The following is a 20,952-nucleotide window of genomic DNA, read 5'->3' on the forward strand; positions in this document are numbered from 1 at the left end:
ATACCATCCCTTAATATATTAAAAACCGAGAAAAAAATACATCAAATTAGAGGGGGGCCAAACCTGACCTCTGTTAAAGAAAAAGAAACATGTAATGATGGAAAATAAACACACATATAAAGGAATTGTAAAGACATAACAGATCAATCCAAAGAAATCATCCACACGAGGGTGCTCCACATTTGTGTGATTGCGAGTGAGCATTGGAATTTGGTTTGAGATCTTGACGTGTTTGCATTGTTTTACCTTTTTTTGAAAGCTGTTTCCTCGCTTTCTTTGAAATCACTTGGGTAAATTGCTGTTGTACTAGATTCTGGTCTTGATCTTTGTGTTTGTCGTGTTGTGAATCGTCTTCCTCTTCTTCTTTTTTGTCGTTATTGCATGTTATACTTGAACGAATAAAACTAATTTGATGTGGTCGGGGAAGTGTACCATGTAATTTTTCCCATTTAACCTCTTCGAACACATCTTTGAAAGCTGGCACTGGATTTTGAGGCACCGTGGTTTTCGTTTCTGTTCTTGTACTTGTACTTGGAACCACAAGGAGTGGTAAGGCAACGTCGGGGTCAGTGGTGTCGACCTTTTGATGATTATCGTCTCCCAAATTCTGCTTCTCAAAAGCTTGGGACCCATCACTTTTATTCCAATTAGAATTTTCAGCATTTTGATTTCTAATTGAAGTATTGTCGGCCATTTGCTGCTGACCATCTCCCAATATTTGCTCCACTAGAATATGGGACTCCTCACAATCATTTCCAGCAATGTGATCGCATGGTCCCTCCCTTTGGTCATCAACAACGAACTTTGCTTTTCCATGCTTGACAGCTTTTTCGTTGCAGTTTTGCCCTGGCACAGCAGCCCCCTCTATGGGCTCCATCATGCCTGGGCCTGCTACCACGTTCAGCTCCACCAGCGCCAATTCTCCCGTATTAGCAGTCCCTTCCATCACTTCCTCTGGTTCGCCAATCACGCGGTCAGCCATAGCGTGAAGAATGGCATCAGCAGCAGCCTCTATCCCCTTCTCCACAAGCACAACCGTAGACCCTCCAAGCTGGTTCAGTAAGCACGATGCATCTCCCACAGCAGTAGTAGGGGTGTCAACGTGCAGTGACCCCTCGGAATGGCTCTTACCCGAATTCTGTGTCGCACCAGATTTCACCCCATCTCCTTCACTCACCCCCCTTCGCTCCTCATCCTCTGTACGCTGCGTGTTAGCTGGTGAGGAGCGAACCTTTGCGCCCATCACCCCTGTGACCAGATCCTCCTGCGTCTTGTGCAAGCGCAAATCAGGGTGCTTCACACGGCAATGATTCTCGCCATGCCCTTGACGATAGCAGTGGCTGCAATAATTAGGGAGGTTCTCAGGGATAAGAACCTGCCAAAAACCATCCCCATCTCCCATATCGACCCACACCCTCGACGGAATCGATTTGAGCAGATCCACCTCAACACATACCCGCGCCACATTCGGTCGCGAAAACGAAGACGTAGCCGCATCCACGAATAGCGGCGTACCCAAGCAGGAGACAAGATGAAATAGACATGGCTTAGCAAATAAGTGAATTGGGAGTTTGGGCAATCTAAACCAGACGGGAGCAAGGGAAGACTCTCTGTTCACATGGAACTTAGATGTCCACTTAAAAACCCTCATGGGGGATCCATTCACATACCACAAACTTCGTCCCCAAACGCGAAGGAAATCCGCTTCACACTGAAATTTCAGCAACACATGCCTATCATCTAACAATCCCACAGTCGCCGTATCCTTCAAATCAAGAGTCGACAAGAATTTCCTCAGGTCAGGCAGCAGCGGCCGCCCCTTAGAGAACTTCCCAACCAAAGTGTAGCGGAATGGAGCAGCAACCACTGCTATGTCAGCCGCACTGAAGACCACCGCAGGCTCTCCACGGTGTGTTGTCATCCTCGCTTGAACTTGCACTACCTCGGACGTCGGTTGTGGCTCAAACAATGCAGAGAAGGCCTTCTTCCTAAAGGGGGAGGAAGAGGCCGACAGCCCCCCACCCGGAGGAGGGGGGGCAGTCTCGGCTGCCATGGTTAAGAGAGAGTCACAGAGAAGAAGCCCTTAGCCATACAACTATTATATTTGAGAATTAGCAACTCTATCTATTATATATTGAAATGATAAGAAAGTTATATATTTAAAGTATAGTCATAATACATAAAACTAACATACTTTTCACCAAAATATTATTGATGAAAAATACCACTATATATATAGTTCTTCAAGATAGAATAAAAAACTTCTATAGTAAAAAATGTACTATAAATAATCTAATGTGCCATAATATTTTTTGAAATGTGTAAAATAAATATTCAAATCTTTAATCTCGAAAAATAAAAAATGAGTTATGTACAAATTTAATAAATTTGATATGAACAAAATACATATACCCTTCCTTACTCTTGGAGCAAATATCGTAATTTAAAAACATATTTATATCTTTTAGGTTAATTAAGTAAAAGCACACAATTGTTATTTTTTATGTTTAGACTTATATTGAACATGATCTTTTTAGCTTTTAAGAAGTGCTTTTAAATTTTTTTTATAATGTTTTGTCAACATGTTTTGTTAATATCAATTTTATTAAATTCCTGCATAACTTTTTTTTTTTTATTCTTTGAGGTTCAAAATTTAAAAGTTAATTTTAAATATTTCAAAAGATATTATGGCATATGAAATTATTGATAGCCCATTTTTAACCATAAATTTTTTTAATTCTATCTTAAAAAAACTTGCAAAATTACATCGTAAAAAATGTTATAGAAATTTTATTTTGAAGAACTATATATATGATACTTTTCATCAATAATATTTTAGCATAAAGTATGTTAGTTTTAAATATTAAAATTATATTATAACTTTCTTAATGCTTCAATATATTTTATATAGAATTGCTAATTATTAAAGCAAAGTGTACATTTTTTTTGAGCTAAAGGGAGGAACAAAGTGTGAAAAGTGCTAAGCAAAGCTGGAGGAAAAATTTTCAGATGTTTTTATGGCCTCACATTTACTAGGGTAAGGGACAAACTAATATCCTTTTTAGTTCATGGAGGCAAAGTGTGACTACCCTTATGGTTCAGGTGTTATTAGCCCTATACTATATTCTTAGACTTTGGTGCCTAGCTCTTGTTTCTCATTTTAGATCGATCCTTTTTTCTTCCATTGTCATTGCAATATTGCCAAGTGTCATCATAACTCTATCATTATGCAATTAAAAGAAATCAAATAACAATTATTATTATTAATGAATAAAAATGCCATCACCTCAGGCAGAATGCTTCTGTTGTGGGCTAGCAATACCTCATGAACATTGACCGTATTTCTTTATTCTGAAGTTATTATTGTGTCACCGTCCGTTACCTTACTCTTAACGGCCAACAAATAACAAAGTTGTAATAATTGACTAAAATGTATGAAAGTGTTGGCATCCAAAATGGCTGGAGGAAATTGTTATAAATAGCTAGCTTAAGCCAACATCTTCATCACCAAAAAGTATCAACTCTAATTTTGCCAAAAAGCAAAAAGAAAAAAGAGTCACTTCTGTCTTTTGCTTCTCACAAAGTTTGTGAACTTTTTGTTGCAATGGCAATTCCAGTGATTGATTTCTCAAAGCTTAGTGGAGAGGAAAGAGCCAAAACTATGGCACAGATTGCTAATGGATGTGAAGAATGGGGATTCTTTCAGGTACTTTGTTTAAATTATTGTTCATTGTTTTTTTGGTTGAAATATTTCAAATTGTTTGGAGATCTTTACATTCTTTTCTGTGCTGTTGGCTATAGTTGGTGAATCATGGGATTTCTGAAGAGCTTCTTGAGAAGGTGAAGAAGGTCGCATCCGAGTGCTTCAAGCTGGAAAGAGAAGAGGGTTTCAAGAATTCAACCAAAGTAAAGTTGCTGAATGAACTGATGGAGAAGAAGAGCACTGACAGATTGGAGAATGTGGACTGGGAAGATGTCTTCCTTCTCTCAGATAACAATGAAAATGAATGGCCATCAAAGACTGCCAAATTCAAGTAAGCATAGCATGAGAGATTCTTTAAATAAATGAAACCAACCAAAGTTGACATTTTTCTCCGATAATTCTTAGATGAATGCTATATAAATTGATCAAATCTAGAATGAACTTTTTCCATGATGACTCATAAATCCTCAAGAAAATAGACTGATCATTTTATTTAGCACTTGGTCATCACCTTTTTACTCGAACAACAATTTTCAGATTGGTTAAACAAATTTTGAAGAATAATGAGGCGATCTTGTTTCGAATATCTGACTTCTGATGTATGGAATTCACAGGGAAACCATGGAGGAGTATAGAGCAGAACTTAAGAAACTGGCAGAGAATCTCATGGAAATAATGGATGAAAACCTGGGCTTACCAAAAGGTTACATCAAAAAGGCTTTCAACGGTGGAGAAGAAGATAATGCATTTTTTGGCACTAAGGTCAGCCATTATCCACCATGCCCAAATCCTGAAAAAGTCATTGGCCTCCGAGCTCACACTGATGCTGGAGGTGTCATCTTGCTCTTCCAAGATGATAAAGTTGGAGGCCTGCAAATCCTGAAAGATGGCGAATGGATCGATGTTCAACCTCTTCCCAATTCTATTGTCATCAATACTGGAGATCAAATCGAAGTCCTGAGCAACGGGCGATATAAGAGCGTTTGGCACCGTGTTTTGGCCACCCAAGATGGAAACAGAAGATCCCTTGCTTCATTTTACAATCCATCACTCAATGCAACGATATCTCCTGCTCCTGAGTTAATCGAAAAAGCTCAGGGTAAAGACAATCAAGAAGGTGCCTACCCTAAGTTTGTGTTTGGTGATTACATGTCCGTTTACGTTCAGCAGAAGTTTCTTCCAAAAGAACCAAGATTCCAAGCTGTTAAAGCCAAGTGAATGTGAGGCTCAGGCCAAATGAATCTAAATTTCTCCCAAAAATTAAGGGTGGGGCGTGTAGGCAAATTGATCCTGTTGAGGTGATCTAAAATAACAGTTAGCTGCATAAGTGAATAACAAAACAAATATCAAGTGTTCATTGTATAATGTTCTGGTGGCCATTGCTTCATGAAGAGGTGTTGAGAAAACTAAGGAGAACTGGCTTTTAGCAGTACAATGGACATTTTGCTTTAGTTTTTTCGCATAGAGGCCCTGGCAACTTTGTATAAATTCTCCATCTGCTCTGTGTTATGCAATATTGTTCCCTGTAGTTGGTTTTTGTTTGTGTGACTGAGGTCTATGCCACTCTCAGGATCCGTTTGGTTCAATGTAAAACGTTTTACCCTTGAAAATATATTCAATGCATCCAAATTATTATCCAAGAAAATATTTGTTTTTATTTTTTCAATTATTTAAAGATTCTTGAATAGGTTTTTAAATGCTTCTCGTGAAACCAGCCAATTTTCTATTGGTATTACCTACCTCTTGTACTACTTGACACCCTTGCTCACCTCTGGCAAAGGCAATTTCTGACACAATCATTCATAAATTTTAGATGTAAGGTTAAGATATATCATCCCACATATATTTCTAGTGCAACCGACATTGATGACCCACGTTCACAGTAACTTAATAATACATGCATCTTTGTTAAAAAAAAAAAGTTTTAATAATATTGGCGAGAAATTGTTTTACACTAAATAATGTTTGTAAAGAATTTACCGTTGTAAAACGTTTACCAACCACCAAATTGCTTGGAAAATCATTTTTTGAGAAACTTTTACATTCAAACAAATAGAACCTATTCTAAATCTGTACCTAAAAGAAACTCAATTTGGTGTTTTTTGTTTTTTAATTATTTTTGTGCTACGACAAATAAAACATGAATTAAAACTAAACAATCAAATTCAATGAGAACCCTTGGATGTTAATGGGACATCTAGAAGTGGCGTAAGCATTGACCCTTGGGTCTTTGTGTAAGTTAATTGTTTTGTATATTCATTAACAATTCTAATCATGTTCCTTATCAGTTATTATTGGAAAAAAAAAAAGGACCAGAAATAAATTTTAAAAAAAAAAGCATTTTCTTATTATAAGAGTACTTTTGAAACATGAATTCAGATATAATTGGGATTAATATTAACTAACCGTCTAGAAGTTTTTTTTTTATGTCTATTTTAATTTTGATTATAAGATTTTCTACAGTCCCTTAATCTTATGTCTAAATCGATTATGGACAAAAAGTACAAACAAATTACAGGATCTTCAAGTGATCTTTGTCTTTCTCTGACAAGAAGGATCAAAGCCCTTAACATAAATTCAAAAAAAAAAATGGAAAAAAGTAAACACAAATAAGATTTGGATCCAGTTTGTGAATCCTTTAATTCTACTTTTTCTATCACCAAAATCAAAATATTATTAGCAGAACTGATGTGGCTTTTGACATACAACGCCTATACAATATTATAATCTGCATGTATAGTTATACTTAAAAAACAGGCTTGACTTCTTTAATGCATTTTCTAAGTTGGATGTTGACTCTATAATGTATTTTTTTTTTTATCTAATGTCAACGTACCAATTAAACAGAAATGGCCAATCTCTGTTTGCTCAAACAACTACCACATAATCATCAGATTCTTTGATTAGCCAAAGAAAGCAAGGCAACTATATATAGCTAGACATGTCTGCCACTGTATTTCTTTTCTATTCTTCTTCTTTTTCTTGAAGCTGTACACGTATAGGTTATACACGTTCTGATGAAATTAATTGATTGATGAAGAATAAAAGACAGTCCGTCCAAAAAGGAAATCTATGTACATGCACCCTAGACCATTTCCTTTGTCAGCTCTCATATCTGGATGCTTTCAGAGGAACACAATTAGTCAGCAACATGTGCGAACTTATCTCTTAGAATTGAAGGAAATGGAATTTGATCCTTCTGTTACGGAAGGAATAGCCTTCGACATATAGATAGGAAATATCAGCAGTGTTATTCCAACTTAGCATCTGCAACCACAACTTTTATACAAGGGATTACAGATAGGAAATGTTAAAAACTGTCATTCTTTGTACATCTATATATAAACGCGGGTTTATCAAGAATATGCAAGAAAAGCAGTAAATGTGAATTTAAAGGGAAGATTTTATCTTACAGAATTCTAAACAAGAGTCTTTTTCTGTTCTGTCTTGACATATAGATGTTTCTTTTTAAAAACACCATAACCTATTAGTACATGCATGTTTTCGTTAATGTGATGGAAACGGGTTATATTAGCATTCATACACCTGAAAAACAAATTTGAAAAATTATACGTATGGAAATAGTATGTGTACAGAGTCTTGTGAGCATTTTAGCTGTATATTTTTTATTTTAAATATCCTATGTGGGTCTGTAATAAATAGAGCTATTTTACCTTTGCCTCATGCATATATGATAACATGCATGAACGTTACCCGGCGTCACTTCTACTAGGGCAAGCTTGATCTTGGCAGGTTATGAATTGATAATATCAAATTCTGAACTTTTTTTTTTATTTTTTTTTAAAGAAAAAGGATCAAATCAACATCCTCTTACAATTTTGCTGCTGATTCTTGCGACTGATTGATTATCAGTTATGATTTTCGAATATAATGATCCTTTCTTCTTTTATCTAATCAGCAGTTTCAGCAGCACTAAATGGTACTTCTGCATTTGACAATATTCGAAACCAGGGACTGAAACTATGTGATTTCTTTCTCTCTCTACGCCACCCTTTCTCTCATCTGCTCTAGTAAATCATTTCTTTCTCATCCATGGCAGCCCTTCAGCCGTCGGCTGAGGGGCAAGCATTTTCTCCTACAACAAAAAAATCTTTCTCTCAGCTCTTCTCACAGCCGGCAACATCTCCAATTCAACTTCGACAGGCTTCTGTTTATAAGGGTGAAGCTGTGGTTGTTTTTTCCAGAGTAGATGCGGACAGACTTGCGGCGCCATTCAGATGGACTTTGGTTGGCAAATTCTCTCACGGACGACCTTCTTTGGAAGATATTCGAAAGTTTTTTGCCTCTTTGAACTTGAAAGATCAAGTTTCCATTGGATTGTTGGATTATAGGCATGTCCTTATTAAATGCTCAGCTGAAGTAGACTTTAACAGAGTTTGGTCGAGAGGAACTTGGCAATTGGGCAAATATCCAATGCGTGTGTTTCGATGGACCAGGGAATTTCATGTGCATAAAGAATCATCTCTAGTACCGGTATGGGTAAATCTTCCATCTCTACCTATTCATTATTTTGATAAACATTCTTTGTTTTCAATTCTTTCTCCAGTAGGAAGACCTTTGTTCTTAGATTCGGCCACGGCTGCTGGGACTCGTCCTAGTGTAGCCAGGATATGTGTAGAGATAGATGTAGCTAAAATTGTTGTGCCAAGGGTGTGGGTTGCTGTCGAAGGTGAATCAGGTTTCTGGCAACGTATTGTCACAGAGAATATCCCTCCATATTGTTCTTTTTGCTCAAGGCTAGGACATCATCATGAGGGGTGCAAGAAGAAGTTGAATAAGGATGAATCTCGGCTCAAATTTAAACAGGCCATGAATACGCAGCAAGATCTACAATTACATGGAAATCAAATGGTTAATCATCAACCTGAGACTAATCCAGCTGCTATGGCAAACGATAGGGTGGCGGAAGTGGCTGCTGATATTGCGAAAGATACGGCTGCGAATGCAACTGCTGCAACTGGGAACGAAAATGCAGTAAATATTTCTGATTCTCATGAAGTGCGAACTACTGCTACGGTTCAAAAAAGAAAAAATATCTTAGCAGCAAAAACCACTATTGCTGGGTCTGCCGTGCAAGTGGAGGAAGGGGAAGTAAATGTTCTGCAACATTGTGCTATTCATGATGATCATGCGGTTGAAGCAACCAATAACCAAACCGCTGATGCTAACGAAAAAACAGAAATAAGTAACATGATGAGTTCGACATTGCATAGGGGACAAAGAGAAATGGACTTCCAACTGGATAATCATCATGGTCTTCAACTTGAAGGGTCCCATTCCCACATTGTGAAGCCTTTTAACACCGATCCAGCGCATGTGGACAGTCATCAAAATGAAGGGTCCCATTTTCCCATTGAAAATCCTCTTAACACCGAACCAGAACATTTGACCGGCAATGGTTCAAACTGTAAAGATAATCTGACCCACAACAATGTGAGGGGTGAACATCACTTGCTAGCTGACAATGACAATGCTGATCATGAACTGATGGCCGACATTTCTGTTTCGGAGAATCTCTATGTTGATTTGCGAGGAGGAAAGGATTCTACACACCAAGAGGTTTTGGAGCAGTCTGCTGGTGATGTGGATAAACAGGAGAACCTTGTTGAGGAGGGATTATTGGATGGTGGGTTTGCATCCCTATCAGAGGGGGAGGCTGACGATGGCGATAGATTCTATGGTGGGAAGACACAGGAGCGCATGGGCTCCTCTGGGGTTGTAGATATTTTTAACCTTGACCCAATTATTCAACAGGTTAGTGACAAGCTCCAGCATGGGGAAGAATTCCAGTTGGTTAAGTATGGCAAGAAGAGAGGAAAGCTACCTCAAATTTCGTCGAATAGGTCGCTGCGATCGAAAGCTAAGGCAACCTCGAACTCTTTCTCTGCTGTAAATCAATGATTAAGTTCCTTTTCTGGAATATCAGGGGTGTGTCCCGTGCCCCAAATTTTCGTAGATTGAGATTTTTAGTTAATCTTCATGAGATTCAATTGGTTGCTATCTGTGAACCGAAAGTCCAAGCAGTGGATATTCATTCGATTAGGATGCGTCTTCACATGGATCAAGCCATCTGTAATAGTAGGGGGGATATTTGGGTTCTTTACAAATCCTCTATCTTGTGTAGCTTGGTTGGAGAATCGAGTCAACACATGTCTCTATATCTTAGCTCTTTGTTATTTGAGAGACCTATTACCTTCTCAGTTACTCATGCAAAGTGCACAGACACTGAACGGCTAGAATTGTGGTCTAGTCTCCTAGTGGACAACCCGGATCAATCCCCTTGGTTGATTGTGGGGGATTTCAACGTCATCGTGTCGGCGGAGGAGAAAAGGGGAGGGTTGCCTTTTAGACCAGCAGAGGGTTGGGATTTTTTAGATTTTATGTCTCAGGCAGGGGTTTTTGATGTGGGGTACTCGGGCTCTTGCTTCACATGGTGCAATAACAGGCATGGTCGGGCGCGTATCTGGAAGCGATTAGATAGGTTGCTAATGAATCAAGTTGCTTCTAATTTCGCTCTGGATTTTAGCATTCGCCATTTATCTAGGGATCCTTCGGATCATGCGCCATTATTATTATCGGCTACGACAAAACTAGACAACAAGCCGAGGCCATTCCGTTTCTTAAATTTTTGGGCATCTAAGCCTGGGTTTTTGGATGTGGTCCGATGCAACTGGAACGTGGCTTTCTCGGGGCCTCCGTTAATGGTCCTTGCTGCTAAGCTTCGAAGTGTCAAGATGGCGTTACGTGCCTGGTCTCGGGAGGTTTTCGGAGATATCTTTGGCTCGGTACGGGTGGCAGAGGACATGGCCCTCAACGCTGAGTTGAGCTATGACACTGATCCATCGGAAGACAAGCTTGTAGCATTACAGAAGGCTCGGGCTCATCTTCGGCGGTCGCAAGGGGTGGAGCATATGTTTTGGCAACAAAAATCAAGGGTCAAATGGTTGAAGGATGGAGATCGAAATTCGAGATATTTCCATGCAGTGGTGGCAGAGCGCCACCAACGGTCGGTAATCCATCGGATTAAATCATCCACTGGGGATTGGCTGGAGTCTGCGGATGCCATTGAGAGTGAAGCCGAATCCTTTTTTAAATGGTTATTTACGGCAGAGTCCCCTAGTGCATCCTTTAATGCTCTTGACGTTATACCGAAATTGCTGACGGACCAGGATAATGACATGCTAGACGAGATCCCTTCTAAGGAAGAAGTTAAGTTAGTGATTTTTGCAATGGATGGTGGGAGTGCGGCTGGGCCGGATGGGTTCTCGGGTAGGTTTTTTACGTGTGCATGGGACATTGTGGCAGAGGATGTCCATGCGGCTGTGGTAAGTTTCTTCTGTGGAGAGGTGCTGCCTAGGAGTATATCTTCCACTTCAATAGTGCTGGTTCCGAAGGTCCAGTCTCCGCAGGATTTTACCCAATTCCGTCCGATTAGCTTGTGTAACTTTATCAATAAGGTGATATCCAAGGTCTTGTCGGACAGATTAGCATGGATCTTGCCGAAGATTATTTCCCCTCAGCAGAGTGGCTTTGTGAAAGGTAGGCATATCTCTGATAATTTTCTGTTGGCTCAGGAGCTTATATCTGGTATTCGTCGCTCTAATAGGGGAGGGAATGTGGTGTTAAAGTTGGACATGGCCAAGGCTTACGACCGCATTTCATGGGTTTTCTTGTTACAAGTACTGCGTCGATTTGGTTTCACGGAGAGGTGGATTGATATGATTTGGCGATTAATCTCCAATGTTTGGTTTTCGGTTCTGGTCAACGGCTCTCCTTGTGGCTTTTTCCAATCTACTAGGGGGCTCCGACAAGGTGACCCCATTTCACCGGCTCTTTTTGTTATTGGGGCAGAGGTCCTGTCTAGGTTGCTTAACTCTTTGGTTGGCCAGCGTGGATTCCTGCCGTTTAAGATTCCTTCCACATGTCCTGTCATTACACATCTAGCTTTTGCAGATGACGTAATTATTTTTTGTAGCGGGATTAAGAGTACTTTGCGGCATGTTATGAGGGTTTTGGGGTTGTATTGTAGTACGTCTGGGCAGCAGGTAAATTGTCTGAAGAGTTGCTTTGTTACTCATGATAAGTTGAGCCCTGCTCGTCGACGAGTGGTGTCACAAGTTTCTGGTTTTCAGGCCAAGTCCCTCCCACTTAAGTATCTTGGATGCACTCTCTATTCCGGAAGACGGAGATGTAGCTACTTCTTGGACATCTGCTCCTCAGTTGCAAAGCGGGTTCTATCGTGGAAGGAAAAGTTATTGTCGCCTGGTGGGCGTTTGGTTTTAATCAGGAGTGTTTTGTCGTCGTTGCCTCTGCACATCCTTGCTGTCACGGATCCTCCAAAGGGTGTGCTTCATACCCTCGAGAAGGTTTTTGCAAATTTCCTTTGGGGAAGGTCTGTGGGGGGTAATCGCTACCATTGGATTAGATGGGAGACTATGTGCAAACCGCTTGATGAAGGGGGGATTGGTGTTCGGTCCCTGGCGGATGTGTTGGAGACATTTTCAGTGAAGCTATGGTGGTCCTTCAGGCAATGTTTATCCCTCTGGGCGAAATTTATGCACGATAAATACCTCCAAGGCGGTCATGTGTGTGAAGCGGAACTTCAGCGCTTTCAATCTCCCACCTGGAGGAGGCTAGTCAGGTGCCAGCCTCTGGCAGATTCCCATATCCGGTGGGTGTTGCAGAATGGAATGGTCGACTTTTGGCATGAGAATTGGATGGGTGAAGGGTCGTTGTGTCAACAGGTTGAGAATTTTGGTGATCACGCCGTAGCGGACTTCGTGTTGAATGGGAGCTGGAACGTTTCGATGCTTCATCAATGGCTACCTGATAGCATTGTTTCTACGATTATGCAAATACGCCCTCCTGATATTTTTTCTACAACCCCAGATAGGATGGTGTGGGACTTGGAGACAACTGGTTCCTTCTCCTTCTCATCTGCATATAATTTGGTCCGACAGGAATCCAACATTTCCATCTTCTCCTCTAATATTTGGTTGTCAGCTTTGCCTGTAAAAATCTCTTTTTTTATGATTAGGATGTTATCGGGCCGCCTGCCTGTGATGGAATCGCTGCAGAGGCGGGGTGTCTGCGGTCCATCTCGGTGTTCTTGCTGTGTCAACCCAGCGGTGGAGTCAGTTGATCATGTCTTGTGTGTTGGAGATGTCCCACGGTGGGTATGGAATTCTTTTCAGGTAGAGGCAGGAGACTTTGCACATGTCTCAACGGTAAAACATGCAGTCATTCAATGGTGGATGCGCCCGGCTAAGAACAAGTTGATGAAATTGTTGTATCAGATATTGCCTTCGCTTATTTGTTGGCATCTCTGGAAGGCTAGAAATGTGGCGGTGTGGGAAGGAAAGGTGTTGTCAGCGATACAGGTACATGGCTTTATTCTTTCGGATCTCTGTGATATTCTTCAGATGCACTTTAAGGATATGGGGGTGGGACGTTATTCGTGGCATCGACTACACATTTCGCTGATGGGGTGGAAGAAGGAAATGAGGGTCACTTTAGTCAGGTGGCTGCCTCCGGCTTCTACCCTCCTAAAACTGAACACTGATGGGTGCTCCTTAGGGAATCCGGGGAGGAGTGGAGGTGGTGGGATTTTGCGAGATAGTGCAGGTTTTTTCAGACTTGGTTTTGCGGGTTATTGGGGAGAGACGACGAGCCTACATTCAGAATTGAAGGCCTTGTTATTTGGGGTTAAGTTGTGTGTCACGCAAGGCTTTTGTTGCTTGCACCTGGAGTCTGATTCCATTCTTTTAGTCCAAATGGTCACAGGGGTTGGTAGATGCCCATGGGCCTTGCAACGAGAGCTGGACGAGTTGCTTGCCTTTCGGAATGCTTTTCAAGCTGTCTCCCACTGTTATCGCCAAGCGAATGTGCCAGCAGATCGGCTTTCTAAGATTGGGACAGATACCCGCTCTACTGTTATCTATAACTCGTTTGCGCAATTGCCGCGTTTGGTTCGAGGAGACCTTAGGTTGGATAGGCTTGGCTATCCTAACTTCCGTGCTTCTTGAGCGCCGGCGTGCTTGTGTTTAGTGATGTTTCCATGTACTCGTTCAGCAAAATGGGGGGAAAAGGGGAGGATAGGTCAAGTCTTTTGTTCATGGCCATGCTGCAAATCTTGTAACTTTTATGATTCTGTTTGAATAATAACGATGAGGGCTGTCCTCTTTAATCAAAAAAAAAAAAAAAAAAAAAAAGAAGAAAAAAAAAAAACCAGGGACTGATGAATCTGGTCATATTTGACACAAAGCCTTGCTTCTATGTCATGTAAAACGAACTTCTATGACTTTTTTATAATTAGGGTTAGGGACCACTTAAATATAATCATAACTTGATTGATAAATAATTTGAATTGTTTATTTACGTAAAAGATAATAAAATTTGACTGAGATTTGAGATACTATCTTATTAGGAGATCTGATTTAGGATGTAGTTTATGTAGTTAATTAACATTTGTTGCCCTAATTGAAATAGAACTAGAGGTAATTAAGAAGGTTGAAGTTTTCAAAGAAAGTCTCATATTTGGAAGATCAACTTGGAACAACCACAAGCATTCGTGATCTATATTAGCTTATCATTTTTTGCATCAAAAGAATACCCCATGCCATGGAATAGGACTAGTTCCATTTTGCACCTTTTAAGTTTACACTAATTCTCACATTTCACTATTAAAGTTTACTTTTTTGGGGTAGGTAAAAAAAAAAAAAAACTTTTAACGTTTACTTTGGTAATGTTAAAGGGTTTGAAGCAAAAATTTAGGGTGCAAAGTGAGAATCGTTAAATATAATGGGGGTGAAAGTTGAGCTAGAGCAAGGATAAGAATATCACTAGGAAAAGATATAGGAAAACGTTACAGGTTTGTAGTAAAAAAGCTAGCTTGTTACCTTTTAGTTGGACCATACTATTCAGAAAATGCCTTATTTATATTCCTCTACGGCCTAAGCATGTTTCTCTTTGTGTGTGTGACACTGATTTCAATCAAACAAACAAACATATGAAATATTGTTTGCAAATAAAAGTTCCTTTCAAGTTTTATCTAACCAATGAATTAGTTAGCATGAGGATTAGGCAATAATGGTCTTATAAATTCAGAGGTGGGAAGGGTGTGGCAGGAGGGGTAGGAAGGTAACAAAAAAAAAATCTAGTGAACCAAACACACCTTAATCATATTAGTTATTAATACTAGGGAAAATGATTCCAATCCTCCCTCACATTTTACCAATTTTAATTTTTTTGTCTCTCACGTATAAATTAAATAAAGCATTTTAGTCCCTTACAAACCCAAAATTTATACATTTTTGTCCCTCCTCAACCATGCATACACCTCTCTCCAATCCCGTTTATAGAAATCCCTCCACCACTCTACCCTCCCCTTCCCTCTTTGTACCACTTCCAACCCTTTCCTAAACACCCCTTCTCCTCCTCCTCTTTCTTTCGAGATTTTAGGGAAAAAGATGAGGAAAGATGAAGAAGATTTTCAAAAAAAAAAATATAAGCAAATATGAAGAAGATTTGTAAATAAAGAAATTTTTTATTTATCAAACTTGTCATTACTATTCATTTTGAATTTTGATTGATAAGTTAAAATCTCTTCAATATGGGTTTGTTTAGATTAAATAAATTTATGGGGAGCTTTATTAGTTTCATGAGATTTTTTGTGATCATGGTTTTGATTTGTTTTCTTAGGTTTTATTAAGAAAGGTATTAAAAATATTTGTGGAGCATTTCTAAATTTTTATGAAGAAAAAACTGTGATAAACACAGTTGAAAGGAGCTGTGGGATAATAAAGACAAAGTGGATAATGAGATAAAATACCAATTTTGTCCTTTAAATTTTTGGAGTCTGGTTTGCGAGCACTATTTTCTTCTTTGTTCGGTTAATCAAATCATCTATTTATAAATTAAGCTTCAACTGCACCATAATCACACAAAAAATATCATCTTGATTCTTATACTGCTTTTTTTTTTTCTCTTAGCAGCCGGAGCTTCAATTAGGCATCAACATGAATCTGTCTCCATGCATGTGGACAATTACCTATACATAGCCGGACAAATTTTTTTTACCAAAGCTTTCTTATCTCAAAACCATTATTCTATCTGAGGAATATAATGAAAATAAAAAAAGCCGCCATCAGACGTTAATCCTGATTAGAGTTCATTGATTTTTCAGTTTCTTTTAATTAAAAGAATACCAGATCTCAATGTCGCTTTTGGAACTTTGTTTTGTTCCTTAGTCAAATATCGGCTAGCTGATGGCCAAATTTAATATGCAAAATCGAACTATTACTTTGAACAACAAAAAATCAACCCAAGAAATTCTCCTCAAAGTTGAAATTCAAGGTCAACACAGCATACCACAAGATAGTCTTGAGGGCGTGTAGAAAAACAATTAGCTGCTAATTTGTTAGTTTAAGAAAGAACCGACAGATGCTTTCGACCCTTCCAAGTTTGTGTGACATATGAGGCTGCTAGACGATTTTGATCAGGGTTCACTGGTTCAGTATTCATTTGATCGTTGGACAAGGAGGGAGAATACAACGATTTCAAGAAGAAAGTAAATCTATAATTGAACCACAAATACATGTTTGCTAAGGTCGAGAAGTCGAATCCCACCTCAACATGAAATTTGTGCCGGTCCAAGTCTGAGGATATATTCAAATGAATGGCCCTTTAACTGATTCTAGATTTAGATTCTAGTAATGGATTTTAAATGATAAACTGGTTTTGCTACTAACCAATGCTATACAAGTTCAACTTCACCATTAAATGCATGACAAAATATGCCGAACATATCTCTCTTCATCTGAGTTTCCCTTTGGCTTCCTTGTACATTGAACTATTGGTTTTGCTCGCATATCTGACAATTTGCTAGCATACTACAAATCTGTACATTTACATGACAAATCGAATTAATATCTGAATAGATGTTTTCCATCGGACGGTAAATACTACCTGTCCACATTAATTTTGTATCATTATACTCGGACAATCAGAATCAGATCAAGGGTCCAAGGTTCGCCAAGTGTATGTTAAACAGGGAGGTTTGAATTACAGGTCATTCTACCTCTAATGTATGATACATTTTAGCAATGAATTTTAATTTTTAGACAAAACCCTGATCACATATTATATAAATACTTGTGGAGTTGACAATGTAATGATTAAAAAAGGGTTTAGGGGTAGCAGCTTTATTTGAGTATAATATTCTTTCTTAATCCTCAAAATGTGCCTAGAAGTCAGAAGTGTCTGATCGATCGCAAGTCGTACAAAGGCATTAAATGAGAAAAAAAAAAGTTAAAAGCGCTGCTACAGGATAGATAAATAGGGGTAGTCAACGTTGAATTATCGTAGTCGGTAGAGGATTCTATGACAAGTAATAAAATTACAAAGCATGCATGAAGCATGTAAGTGAAGTGACAACTATTGTTGAGATGGAAACCGTGTTGCATTGTGGATTAATGTTGGATTGCTGGTTAAAATTGGCTGGCAACCAACAAGCATTCAACCCATTCAATTGCACTTAACCCTAGAAGCAGGAAATATGAAAAAAAAGGGGGTTTTTTGTGTGTGTGGGAGGGGGGGGAGATGGGGGAGTAATTTCAATTTGACAGATGAATTTGGATTCGAGAAAGGATTTTAAATGAATAAATTTGCATAAGTTTTATTTTTAGAATTAGGAATTTAACTAATCCTAATCAAGTAAAATACTCTAATTTTTAGTTTTTTTTTTTGTTTACAATACGAGCTTGAAATTGCATTCAATTTATAATTTCGTTGTTTATTAAGCTGAACTTTTAGACAAGTTATCAAATCATGCATTTAAAATTATTACGCATCCGTATGTTTGAGATTTTTACATATACGTATTACATTTTATGCTTATTGAGTCAAACTCCAGTCTAGTTAAAATTATTACAAATACTAAATATTTTTTATGTTTGAGTTGATTGTTTGTTAACTAAAATCGATTGAGCTTTTAACAAATCAAATTCGTTTGAATATCAAATAGTTTGATTTCAACCCTACACAAAAGCACATGTACTTTAATGTATTCAATTTAATAAAGATATCAAATTTTATATTAATGTAGGTAAACACTACCAAATATTGCTTGTCTCTAAACAATATGGATTGTTAGTAGGTGATTAAGTTAATCTTTATATTCCTTATTGGAAATGACAGATACCCTTGATGTCTAGTCTCCACATAATTATTTGGCCAGTAATGTTTGCAAGGAATAGTGTGAGACAGTGCAAGGAAGTTAGTCATCCCTTCAAATATGCATGATTGTCAAGAAAGTTTGAAAGTTCTCCACACCTTTCAGCAACTTCTGTCCAACAACATTTGCATGTTCCATAGGAAAATAATTGATCAGATACAAAAATGTTAACCATAGACTACAAATTTCCTTTTATGGATACAAAAATTTTAATTTCCATTTTATTTCAAACTCTTTCTTGGAAAAACAAACATGCATGACAAATGATTTTGACTTCCTTTTATCTCACTTTCTTGTACGAAACTTTCTCATACAACTTTCCTTCCCTATTCAGACGAAGAGGCAGAATCATAAATGGGACAAACAAAAGATTGTATTTAAGAGACAAAGAGGCAGAATTGTAAAAGAGCCAAACAAAAGATTGTACTTAAGATACAAAGAAACCCTTCAAATCCTTTTGACGCACTTAAAATTGCTTCATATATTATCCATTTTGATGTGCTTCATATATGATCCAAATAATTTTGATACTGTGAAAAATTAAGGTCTCATACAATTTTCTAAGGAAGCTACAAAAGAACACATGTAGAATAAGCTATTGAAAAATTTTCTAGTTTCCCTTATTCATGCAATTGTCAGAGTCATAGCTAGCAGTTAGTCAATTTCTCTTAACACTTTGCAGAAATTAAGAGACCCTCAGTTATGCTTTCCTTAGTCATTGCAAAATTGCCAAGTGTCAAACAAGTTCAAGCATCATGTAATGCAAGTGACTAAGTAACCAATAATTGAGTTTAAGACATGCAATCACCTAAGGGAGAATGCTTCTGTTGTGGGCTAGCAATAATACCTCATGAAACATTGACCTCAATTAATAATTCTAAAAAGAAAATATTGTGTCACCGTCCATTACCTTATTCTAACATCCACACGATCATGAAGTTATAAACAAGTAATTATAGTTATCAAGAGTTTTTTTTTTAAGGCATAGTTATCAAGAGTTGACATCCAAGATGGTGGAAAGAATTGAAGTTTCTATAAATAGCTAGCTTAATGCAACACTTTTATCACAAAACAGCGTGAACTCTGATTACCAATAGCCAAAAAAGGGTCACTATTATACCTTTCATCTTTTCTCACTCCTTTGCTTCTTCTTTGCAATGGCTATCCCTGTGATTGATTTCTCAAAGCTTAGTGGAGAGGAAAGAGCCAAAATTATGGCACAAATTGCTAATGGATGTGAAGAATGGGGTTTTTTTCAGGTACTTTTTTTTTTATTTAACATTACTTCTTTGATATTTTTTGCTTTCATAGAATGAAGTTAAAGTGTATCAGAACAAGATTAATTTCTTCAGCAAAACCATCTCTCCTATACTCTGTCAATCAACATCTTCATCGACTGAGTGACATTTTTTTTTTATTTATGCAACAGGGTTTCTAGATTAATGGTTGATTATCACATTTATAATTGTTTGAAAATATTACTAACATTTACTTTCGGAACTTTTTTGTTTTCGGCTATAGTTGGTGAACCATGGGATTTCTGAGGAGCTTCTTGAAAGGGTAAAGAGGGTCGCATCTGAATGCTATAAGCTGGAAAGAGAAGGAGGTTTCAAAAATTCAGCTAAAGTTAAGATGCTGAACGAATTAGTGGAGAAGAAGAGCAGTGATAGACTGGAGAATGTGGACTGGGAGGATGTCTTCCTTCTCTCTGATGACAATGAAAATGAATGGCCATCCAAAACAGCCCAATTCAAGTAAGGATAAGAAATTCACCAGAATCACCGCTACATACATATTATGTTAAAAGATGTAAACCAAAGTCGGCATTTTCCTTTCTCCAATATTTCTTGTATATACAGGTGCTGCAAATTGATGAAAACGTGAAAACGAGTTAATGGCAGTGGAATTGGACAATTGAAACTAGTAATTAAAGTTCTATCCAAGGAAAATAGAAGTATTGTAGTTTATACTTCAAGTTATGTGTTATAGATTGTCAATTGTTTCACTCACGACATGACCTATAAATTTGAAACATTTACAATGATATATAATTTTCACTTAGCACTTGGCAATCACCTCTTTGGTCCGATTACGATTCTTGAGATTGGCTAGCAGAATTAATTTCAATAAATTTAGAAAAAAAAAAAAAGATAAGCATTTTTTCCCCTTTTTCTGGGTTTATCTGACTTAGTGTTGATTCAAATCCACAGGGAAACCATGAAGGAATATAGGACAGAACTAAAGAAACTGGCAGAGAAACTCATGGAAATAATGGATGAAAATTTAGGCTTACCAAAAGGTTACATCAAAAGGGCATTCAACGGTGGAGAAGAAGACAATGCATTTTTTGGCACTAAGGTCAGCCATTATCCACCATGCCCAAATCCTGAAAAAGTCATTGGCCTCCGAGCTCACACTGATGCAGGAGGTGTCATCTTGCTCTTCCAAGATGATAAAGTTGGAGGCCTGCAAATCCTGAAAGATGGTGAATGGATCGATGTTCAACCTCTTCCCAATTCTATTGTCATCAATACTGGAGATCAAATCGAAGTCCTGAGCAACGGGCGATATAAGAGCGTTTGGCACCGTGTATTGGCCATGCCAGATGGAAATAGAAGATCCATTGCTTCATTTTACAATCCATCACTCAAGGCAACAATATATCCTGCTCCTGAGTTGGTGGAAAAAGCTGCGGATAAAGAAGTCAATCAAGAAAATGCTTATCCTAAGTTCGTGTTTGGCGATTACATGTCTGTTTATGTTCAGCAGAAGTTTCTTCCTAAACAACCAAGATTTCAAGCTGTGAAAGCTCTGTGATAGCTCAGGCAATGAAGCTGAACTCTATAAGAACTACTCAAGAAGTAAATTCTTGTTTCTTCTTTTTTTTTTTTTGGTCTTTTCTTCTCTTGGTTATGGTAAAGCTGATAATCAAAGCCAACTAGTGCATCGGCTTCTGATAATCAGTGCATATGCGTGCTTCTGATTCCTGCTCTTT

The 20,952-nt window shown here is 38.2% G+C and overlaps 2 protein-coding genes across 2 annotated transcripts; both read left to right on the forward strand.

Annotated features, from left to right (window-relative positions):
• Positions 1-3,604: 3,604 nt before the first annotated feature.
• Positions 3,605-4,921, forward strand: LOC113750817 (1-aminocyclopropane-1-carboxylate oxidase 5-like). The gene is made up of 3 exons (XM_027294759.1): positions 3,605-3,706; positions 3,802-4,034; positions 4,318-4,921. Exons 1-3 carry the CDS (start codon positions 3,605-3,607, stop codon positions 4,919-4,921), a joined length of 939 nt encoding a protein of 312 aa, XP_027150560.1.
• A 14,193-nt stretch (positions 4,922-19,114) lies between these two features.
• LOC113750865 (1-aminocyclopropane-1-carboxylate oxidase 5-like) lies at positions 19,115-20,774 on the forward strand. The gene is made up of 3 exons (XM_027294798.1): positions 19,115-19,216; positions 19,479-19,711; positions 20,168-20,774. The coding sequence occupies exons 1-3, from the start codon at positions 19,115-19,117 to the stop codon at positions 20,772-20,774; spliced, it is 942 nt and encodes a 313-aa protein (XP_027150599.1).
• The last annotated feature ends 178 nt before the right edge of the window (positions 20,775-20,952 follow it).

Source organism: Coffea eugenioides, chromosome 10, assembly GCF_003713205.1.
Source record: "Coffea eugenioides isolate CCC68of chromosome 10, Ceug_1.0, whole genome shotgun sequence".
Taxonomy (NCBI): Eukaryota; Viridiplantae; Streptophyta; class Magnoliopsida; order Gentianales; family Rubiaceae; genus Coffea; species Coffea eugenioides.